This window comes from Hipposideros armiger, unplaced genomic scaffold, assembly GCF_001890085.2.
Source record: "Hipposideros armiger isolate ML-2016 unplaced genomic scaffold, ASM189008v1 scaffold_47, whole genome shotgun sequence".
Lineage (NCBI taxonomy): Eukaryota > Metazoa > Chordata > Mammalia > Chiroptera > Hipposideridae > Hipposideros > Hipposideros armiger.
This window is the reverse complement of record NW_017731397.1, coordinates 2,795,530-2,805,645: the sequence shown is the minus strand read 5'-3', so window position 1 is coordinate 2,805,645 and position 10,116 is coordinate 2,795,530. Positions and strand designations below refer to the sequence as shown.

The 10,116-nt window shown below is 39.8% G+C and overlaps 1 protein-coding gene across 3 annotated transcripts in view; it reads right to left on the bottom strand.

The window, feature by feature from the left end:
- Positions 1 to 10,116, bottom strand: part of CREB5 (cAMP responsive element binding protein 5) — a 455,800-nt gene that overhangs the window by 358,223 nt on the left and 87,461 nt on the right. For all 3 annotated transcript variants that reach the window (XM_019639951.1, XM_019639950.1, XM_019639952.1), the window contains exons 2-3: positions 9,179 to 9,250; positions 3,200 to 3,293 (exon numbers count right to left, since the gene is read on the bottom strand). In XM_019639951.1, coding sequence (XP_019495496.1) covers positions 3,200 to 3,293; positions 9,179 to 9,232 — 148 coding nt within the window. In that variant the 5' untranslated portion in view covers positions 9,233 to 9,250. The remainder of the gene's footprint in view (positions 1 to 3,199; positions 3,294 to 9,178; positions 9,251 to 10,116) is intronic.

Genomic DNA, 10,116 nt, shown 5'->3' with positions numbered 1-10,116 from the left:
ATTTTGAATTATATAAAATCATTCATCTTTCTGACAGGCCACAACATAGGCTTAAAGTGCATTAATAAATAAAATTTTAATGAACCTATTTTTAATAAAAGTAGATTCTGAAGCTTTTGATAAATCCAAATCTAAATAAATCAAGATATAGACAAGTAAAAACTTCAGTGATATTTGCAATCATAATCTAACATGCTAAAACTAAAATGAGATTTGAGATAAATACATATTAAAGTCCTTCCTGGAAAAAAAAAACATATAGCAAAGCAAAAATAGCCAATAGATAGCCTATTGCAATTCATTATGGACAACATTGGCCTATGAAATGTAGTAGGCCTCAGTCCCCTAAATGCAAAGTAATAGAACTTGAATGGATAGCTCTGTATTCCATTCCAGCAAGAAAATTGTGAGACTATGAACATGCAGAGAGGGTAGCAAGGTTAAAATTTAGCACTTAATTTCTTTGGCAATATGAAATGGCCTCATACCAGCTTCAACATAAAGCATGAGGAAGCAAAAGAAAAGATGCCAAGATGTTATTCATGCTGTTTTCCCTCATATTTATTTCTCCCTTCATTTTATGATTCCAACTTGGACATAATAAAAATTAGAGTGACTTTTCTCCCAATAATTTTTCCACCTGGCACTTCCAATTACTGGCAGCAACAGCCTCCAAATAACAAGGATGTCATAAGAACAATCGAAAGGCTGCAAGAACTTTAAAAGCTTGTTTATAGACATTATATAGAAGTGCTCACACATCTTTTTTCAGACCTCAGATTGGACTCCTCCTAGGGCTATCCTAGCAATGTGCTTGTAAAATACTACACCAGTACTTAACACTATAGTACTAATATCTCCACATTACTACTCCCTAATACTCACCTCCCACTCCCCTACTACCAGGCAGTCTACTTGAGGGATCCTATTTGGGAAAAATAAAGGAAGAACTCATGAATTTAAATACTGGGAGTAGCCTTGCTACTTGCATATACAGGTTCATTGTTTCATTGTTGAACCAGGAGGTTATACCACGGGTGACTCTATAGAACATTACCAATGATGAAAACAAAAGAACAGACGGTTCTCTGTAACCCTTCAAGGCTTTTATAATTCTTACACATTGGAGCTTCTGCATCTCTGTTTCTAGACTTAACGGGACAAAGCGACTACTTCTGAAGAGGCAACTAGTTCAATAAAAACAGGCTGACAGAGAGGTAGTGGGTGGTGGTGAAGGGATGAGAGGAGGCTGCCTTCCCAAACACAGTAATGCATGTACACAGTTAACAAGCCACTGGAGAGTTTATGAAGCTGTGTGGACAGCTGTCACCAGGAGTATCTGATCATGGATATGAACTGGGAAAGCCTGACCATGCAGTGGCCAGTAAGAGGCAGTGGGTTAGGATTGCTGGACAAGGGCCCTCATCTTTGCCCTGTTTGCTGGGCTTGGGGAAATCTGCTGTATCTCCCTGTGCCCCTCCTCCTCTATCAGTAAAATATGAGTTGTAATAATAATCTGTCTGAGAAAACTCTTAGAGGATTTACTAATAATAGGGATAATAAAATACTTGTAAATTTTAAGTGCCATAGAAATGCTAAATTGTATGAGCCAGGCCTGCCAGAGCAGCCCGTTTCTCTTCCGATATCACTATAACATGTTCATGGGTGTATTATCTCTTTCGCCATGCCACACAGACCAGGGTTTGGGTGAAATACTTCTAGCCTAAGTACAGTACCAGGAAATGCTTCAATTACCCTGCTAGGGCTTATGAGAAATACTTTCAGTTAGATTCTTTCACTGGATCGTCACAATATGCCTGTGAAATAGACTGGCCAGATAAAATCATTCCCATTATATGCAAAAAGAAACCAAGGCCCAGAAGGGTTCATTAACTTGCTCAAGGTTAGATAACTGGTGAAGGCAGAGCCCAGGCTAGAGTTCAACTTTCCTCACTCCTGGCCCTACATGCTTTCTAATTTATCACACCACCTCTCAAAATGAAAAGGAATGGTAATTAACTGATGGATTAATTATTATTGTTATTTATTTCTGCTCACATTTGCTAAGCACTTGCTAAATTTTCATGCATTGTCTCATTTAATCTCCCACTTATGAGTGGGTACTGTTTCTTAAAGAAACCTTCACGGGACATCTCAATCCAGAAAGAGATCTCCTTCAACTAAAGTCACATAACACACATATTTTTCCTTATGATACTCATTTAATATGCAGATGCTCCTTTACCTACAATGGTGTTACTTCAGGATAAACCCATTATAAGTGGAAAATATGGTAAGTCGAAAATGTATTTAATACTCCTGACCTACCGCACATCATAGTTTAGCCTCACCCACCTTACACATCCTCAGAACACTCCCATTAGCCTACAGCTGGGCCATTACATTGAGTCTCACCTCAAGAGCCATTGCCTTCCTCCTCCTCTTCTCACCAGAAGCAGGAGATATAGATGGACGTTTTGCAGACATGATGGGTGGTGAAAACAAAACACAATGTCCAAATATGCTGGCAACACAGCACACTGTAGAGGACTGTTTGTATACCCTCATGATTTCATACCTGACTGGGAGCTGCAGCTTGCAGCCACTGTCCAGCATCACGAGAGAGTGTTGCATGGTGCACCACCATCCCAGGAAAAGATCAAAATTCAAAGTACAAAATCAAAATTCAGTGCAAAATTCTACTGAATGCATATCGTTTTCATGCCATCATAAAGTCAAAAAATCTAATTCAGAAAAGACCCGTATATCATGGACAGTCCTCCATGTTAACTGTTTTCACATGCAAGCTGTACTGTGATGTCCTCGAGAACAGGGATCATCAATCTTGGCACCTTGCACGGCACTCAGAACTGTGCAGTGTGTGCTACAGACGCTCAATTAATATTTGTTTCTCGAGTGATTACAGGTATGTGCTTTTGAAAAATACGTACATGGAGCCAAGTTTCAGAGTAGTAAATATTTACATTCCAGAAAATGAAAAGTCACAGCTCTTCAGTTATTTGAGTGAACACTACATTCACAGATTACATTTCTGCTTACCATTATTTTAAGTCTCTGCTATACCTTAGAAATGTATACTTTCAAGGCATGGAATCTGTGAGTGGAAATCATCCTATCGTAAGTAAAACAAGTCTTGGTGGCTGATTACCCAAAGCCTCTTTGCCTGATGGCTTCTTACCTGATAACATATTGTCTGTTTTTATTGAGGGAAACTTCAAAGTCATTTCATGCTTGTGCCTATGAATCATCAGGTGGTCCTCTGTTGGGAAGCGCTGTCAGACAAATAGGAAAAAAAAAAAAGGGAGAGGAGAGAAGCCATTCAGTTTTGTAGTATATATTTGCCATCATAGAGAAAAGATTTATTCAGCACTGCAAATGTGACAGGCAAAACAAAAAGCCAGTTCTGAAAAAGTGTGAAAGCATGAGTTAACTAACATGACAGATGACTTCATGTGAGCAAATGTGCTGGGATGTTCCTTTGAATTTCACCCAAATATATGCATTGTTACTTCCATTATAGCTAACCAGGGCCTTAACTATTTTGTAGAAAACTCTGGCTGAATTCTAGTAAGACGTAAAAGATCTCTGCCTTCCGTCATTCTCTGACTCCCCATACCTTCCCTGGGAATTCCTTTTAAAGGCCTTTTATTCTTAGACGTAATAATAAAACCTTCAATATAACCAACTGGGATGAGTCATCAGTAAACTAGATGTTTCTTTAGGAACTACAGGTTTGCATCTAAGGGTAGACTTTAAATTTGTGTTTAGTTAAAGGATAAATCAGAAAAAGGTAAATAAGTAATATTGAAAGTATTAACGTAATAAATATATATGAAGGAAATATGATTTAAAGAATAAGGGGATGATTAAATGTATGTTTATTGATGATCACAACAATAACTAATAATGGCAGCACAACAGAAGTAAAGCTCCCCCATTTCTACCTATTTACTTGTACCAAAATAAGAAAGTAGATGTAGTAAGTAGCACCGAAGTTTTGCAAAACTATTTGGAATTTTTCTCTAGTTGTTCCTGTTCTACATAATATGTAAAATTAAGTCTAAGTCATGTTAAGTATGCTAGACATCATCGATAGATTAATGAAAAGCAAGAAAAATGCATGAAGTAGGAAAAGAATGTTGATTCACGTCAAACTTTGGGAAAGAGTTACATGGCTTGCTTAATTATTTGAAATATATATCTAAAAATGTACACCGTGACATTTGTATAGTATGTTTCTGTTTACAAAGACCTTGCACACTCATTATCTGATTTTTTATAATTATACATATGATTTATAGTAACATGACAAATTATTTTTGGTATTCTATACTCTGTGCGGTGTAGACAACCAAAATTTTACTTTTCTTTTTCAAAGAATGATATTATGGTTGTCAAAATGCTGCTCGTCAATATTTTCAGCTGCCTGACATCTGGTCACATGGTTGGATAGTATTTACTGGCCCTCTTGTGGTTGAGTCAGGTCATATAACTAGTTCTGCCCATTGCGTCATGAATGGAAGTGTCATGTCATCCAGATGTGAGCATCATGTCACCTAGATGTGAGCAAGACCCTCTAGAAATCCCCCATCTCTCTCCCAGGTAGCATGGCGATTCACACTATTAGAAATAGTGGCCCCTCAATCATCCTAGTTTCTGAGGGATTATGAAGGCCATTTCTGAATTCTGAAGGCTTATGAAGAACATCCTGCCAATCCACAATAGAAATGTATGCGTGGGCAACTGAAATAAGCCTTTGTTATTTTAAGCCATTAAACCTTTGGGGTAATTTGTTATTGTAGGAGATCCTAGCCTGTATTGACTCAGACTGGTATGTTTTAATAACTGAACTTAACAGAGTATCGGCTTTATCAAAGTCAAAGAAAATACAACAAAAGACAATAAACTCTGCTGAACATTTCCGAACCTTTGGCAATTCAGAAACTCTTTCAGAGCTTCCCAGTTCCTCAGGATAATACTTGGAAATTTCAATCATCATCACAGACTACGGTAGAATGCTTGTCTGCAAATAGTATGGTGTGTTCATGAGAATGAGGGAATTCACAGGGTTAAATCCTCTGGAATAACCTAAAAGTAGTTCTTCAAATAACTATCACTTATTATTTGTCATTTGTACCACATAAATTGGAGAGTACAAAATTTTCAAAGCAGAGTAATTATGTCAGATTTCTGCATACATAGAAGTCTGATTTATAATGATATGTGGGCTTTTGCTGCAGGTTCATCTATTTTCTTGGTCTTCGTTAACACCTTAGAATGACTACATCAAATATGTGACACTACCATGTGTGGTTTAAAGACACAGGTGAAATTTCTTAGTCTTTCTGTCAAAAGCCTTATTATAATTCTGTCTGTGATGTATATAATCAACAAACAACATGGTAATATCCTTCATTTTGTACTTGTACGCCATTTTTTGGCTCCATATAATAATAGCCTAAAATAGAATATTAACCAGAATACTTATTAAATAATAACAATAATTTCCATAACATCTCATATTAACCACATTAACTGTAATTACTTTTCAAAAGACACAATATAAGACATCTGTGCTTTCTTTTTTAATTTGGTAGGGAAACAGCAGCAAATTATAAATAACGAGAATGTACAGTCTGCAACAGAGACAGAGCTGGAAGAGGCCGCTGGAACCTAAAACATGGTGAATGCAGAGGGCAAAGGGACAGCGAAATTCGCATTGGACTGTGTGAGATCAGAAAGAGGAACAGAAGCTTGTTGCTCTTTACTTTAGGGACAAAGCTAACGTATAAGGAGCTGTAACCCAAAAAAACCTCTCAGGTACTATAGGCCATTCCTAATAGAGCAAAGTTCTTTCCAATGAGGGAATGAGGGAGGAAAATCCTTCCATCATCCCCAATGCGGCACAGGCACTGCTAATTCATGTCTACTTCCCTCTCCAATTCCCAGCCACGCTGCCTTCTCCATGCAGGTTCCCAGGCTACGGAATGTCACTAAAGTAGGTGCCGTGATCACAGCTGACTCCACTGTGGTTTCCCAGCTCCCTACCAGGAGACCCTTGGAATCACTGGGCAACTACAACATTTCCTCAATTCTAACACCTCTTCCGTGGAAAGATGCACATGTTTTTATAACAGCTTGTCAAGAAAAAGGAACACCCCCACATTAAATCGAGACACCAAGTTTTAGATGCATCTTTACATTTAAATTTGGCAGGGCACTGAGAGGAGAGAGTTGGGATTTTACCTTAAAACCAAGAAACTACGTAAATCCTCATTTCTCATGTTTGTCCAACCTTTTCAGTCCATTCAGCCTTCTTAATTACCTGCTCCTTCACTGAGAAGTTCAAGGTCATTCGAAATGCACCCCTTTCAACCTTTATTATCACTTCCACCTCAGAATCTGATGTAACTTCATCAAAAGATTCCATTTCCGTTCCCTCCCGTCTCAAAGATCCTCTACTCCCTGTATCTTCCCAGGGACTGGTGCTTCAGTTGTGGTCCTTCAAGCCAGCTCACTCCTCCTTGGCCTTGACTAAATCTAGCCTGGCTAGCCTTTAATTTAAAAAAGAACCTCTCTCAAGCTGCTTCCTTCTCAGGCTACCATTATATCACTCCGCTTCCCGTCACTCCCTGCTGCTCTTGAAAGAAGCCTCTATGCTGGCCACCTCCACTTCCTCACCACCCACTCACTCATAATCCCTTCCAACATGGCCCCCACCCTGACTCCTCTCTCATAGGTCGCCGGCAGGTACCCACTGCCAAACCCAACAGCCTCTGCTCAGGCCGCTCACTGTCCCAGCTCAAACAGTGTCTGACACCAGTGACCACATGTCTGTGGCATTTATTTATTTATACACTACTTGATTCCGAAAAGGATGAAAGATGGCTTATAGCAATACATAAAATAGAGTGGGAGAGCATCAGTAAGAAGAAGTAGGTGACCCCCTAAAAGGGAAGGGACCCAAAACGAAAGAAGGCTAAAGCCACAATGCAAGCCATTGGGCAGTCATTCTCAACCTGGGGCAACGTGGGACACTGAGCAATGCCTGAAGACGTCTTTGGTTTTCACAACTGGCAAGTGCTACTGGGATCTAGCAGGTAGAGGTCAGAGATGCTGTTAAGCATCCTGTAATACACAGCTGCTGCCCCAAAAAAGGCTTATTCAGCCCCAAATGTTAATATTGTCAAGCTTGGAAAATGCTGCCACATTGTCCAATGACCTATGTGCAGTTCTCGTCTCTCTGGCTTACTTAAATATTAAATGTGGCTAACAACCCCTTCCTCAAAAGGCTCTGCTCTACTGTCATTCACAACCCTGGTCTCTGCTGGAATCCTAACTCGCTATGAACCCTCTTTGGTCTATGCTAGGTCTCTTGAGAACCCCATTCCCTTAAATGCCCCATCCACAGAGGATCCCACATTAAGCTCCCCAAGTAAAGTAAATGCCCTTATGATACTCTTCAAGGTGACCCACACTCTTCCTTCATGGAAAAGCATTATTCACTGATTGATTGATTAATTGATCATGTGGTTACAGAGTTGATGCCAAGATTAGAAGCTCTGTGAGGACAGGCATACATGTATCTTACACATAGTAGACTCCCCAAAAATGTTTTGAGTGACTTGAAATGAATAAAACTTAAGGTCACATTTTCACAGAAAAAGCAAAGCAAACTGCTCAAATGATCTGATTTCTTTGGTTATTGAAATGTCCCTTTAAAGAAACTGAGTGGGAACCAGTTTTATCTTCATTAGATAAGGAGAGTTTCTGCATTCACAGTGGAGAGTGCTGGGCTAGCAGAATTGTTCCCAGTTACTTATCAACCTGTGTTTTCTCAGTATTGCCTATTTCTAAATGACCTCCAAAACCAGTTTGCTGAAAAATAGTTGAAATTCAAAATAACTTCCTCTACTGCTTTTCTTATTGATAGGTTGCAAATCAACACTCACGCAACAGCTCCTGGAGAACCTGATAGAACCCAAGCAAAAGACTCTAGTTTCTCAGTCAGTGGCTGAGGTCACCAGCAATGCTGCAAGACAGCACCAGCAATAACATGTCATGTTTCCATGGCATCTTCCTTCCATCAGGCTCCCAGAACCCTCCACAAACTCTCTGAGAAGCTATAAGAAGGGTCCTTAAAGGGGATCACTTCTCATCAGACTCATATACATTTTTCCATACCCTGCTGCCAACCCCGTTCCATAATCAGGCAGGAGAGTTGGACTTGATTCCACTTGAAACTACTGGGCAGTTTAGAGAAAGAGAATGTAACTACCCATGTTGAAAAGATGTCTGCGCTCTGAGTTCTAAGCTTGTCCTATATCTTACAGAATGAAGATCTTGGCATGAGAGTGACCATTTGTGGTCGTTTTTCCAATGACTGGAACGTGAAGATACCCAAAGGATCAAGTATGGAAAAAGTCACCATCGAGTTCCAAACGTAAAGTATAAAACTCTGATTTTAGGTAATGGATGCTTCCAGAATTTTTCAGAGATAGGTTTCCAGTATAACAGTAGCAGTAACAGTAACCACAATGGACATCGTACACTTATTACGTACAGGATCTATATTAAACTATCTGCAGTATCTTGTCTAATCCTCATAATTCCACTTGATGGTGCCATCAAAGGCTAAAAGAGGTTTCATCCAGCATAGCAGGCCAACTTCTTCTCTTAAAGTTTAGGTAAATGGGAAAACTGTGGGCTCTAGATGCGTTAAAGGGGGTTTATTTTACTCCAATGGGACAACAAAACAAAACAAAATTCAATCACTGATGGTGAACTATTTCATTGGTAATCCAAACACCCAGTATTCAAGTGGCTACTGTAAAAGCAGGCACCTTCCTTCTTCCCTTTCTGAAATAACAAACCTGAACATCTGGTGGGCAGGATGGGCCTGGCTTACTTCCAGGGTAAAGTTCTGAGTGGAAATGGCCAACACTGACGCATTTCAGGGGCTGTGAGGGAAGTAGTTCCAACTATTCAAAGTGGAAATAATAATGGTGATGAAGAAGATGATGATGGTGAGAGGGACTTTTTGACAGTATCTTGGTGAAGAACAGAAGCCCACAGCAGGCATAAGTGCCCAGGGAGAATTGCTTCCTTGTTGGAAGGTAGGTGCGTGCCTTGTAGGACAATGGACCCCCACACTCACCTGGGAGCAGCCTGGGGCACTGCAGACAAATGGCCTCTCCTGCTCCAAATTCATCTTGGATTCCTCATAAATCTGAAGGGCCGGGGGAGAGGGAGGGAGGAAAACAGAAATCCGTGAATATCTCCTGTTTCTACATGAGAAACATGAGAAAGGCAGTCGCTTGGAGCCCCCTCTCCATGCCAATTCCTAATTTAGACGAGAAAAACATGAATACAAGTCCTGCCTTGCTAAAGTTCATTAGGCTCCCTGCCGTCCGGGTTCCTATTAGGTTTTCTTGAGTACATATTGACCGTACTTTAAAGAAAAACGTCATGGGGCTGTTGCAGCAGAAATCCTGCCTTGGAAAGCCACATAGACTGTGGTATTACCAGGTTAAGACACCACCTGCACAAGTAGATTCCAAAACAACGTTCCCACCTGTTCTTTGCGGTTGGCTACTTAAAACAGCAAGAGAAGGGGCAGTAACTGGGCAGTCATTAGTGTGAGGACCAATTGGAGCAACCGACCCAATGATTCACCCATGATTACCCCACCCAACAAGCTTTGGTATGACTAAGGCATGCAAAGTAGCCCTGCAGTCAGTTTAGCAAATGACTTTGGTCTTAAATTCCCTTCCCTCTCAGGTATTCGAGGATGCTTTAGCAAAAATTATCCAAGTTATGTATGGGTACATAGAAATCAGAAAATGCAGAAATATATTACATTGGGTATTTTGCTAATTTGGTTTTACAGGCTGATTTTAAATTGATATTAGATTAAAGCCACTGCCCTTCTAATCCAGATATGTTATCTGAAATGAGGTAACTTTGCAAGGAGAAACTTTGTATTATGATCTCAGACCTACAAGGTATGAAGAAAAAGTATGGTGAATGTTTAAATAAAAAAAGATTATTACGGTAAAACATACATTGCCATTAATCCCCCTCAAAATACTCCCC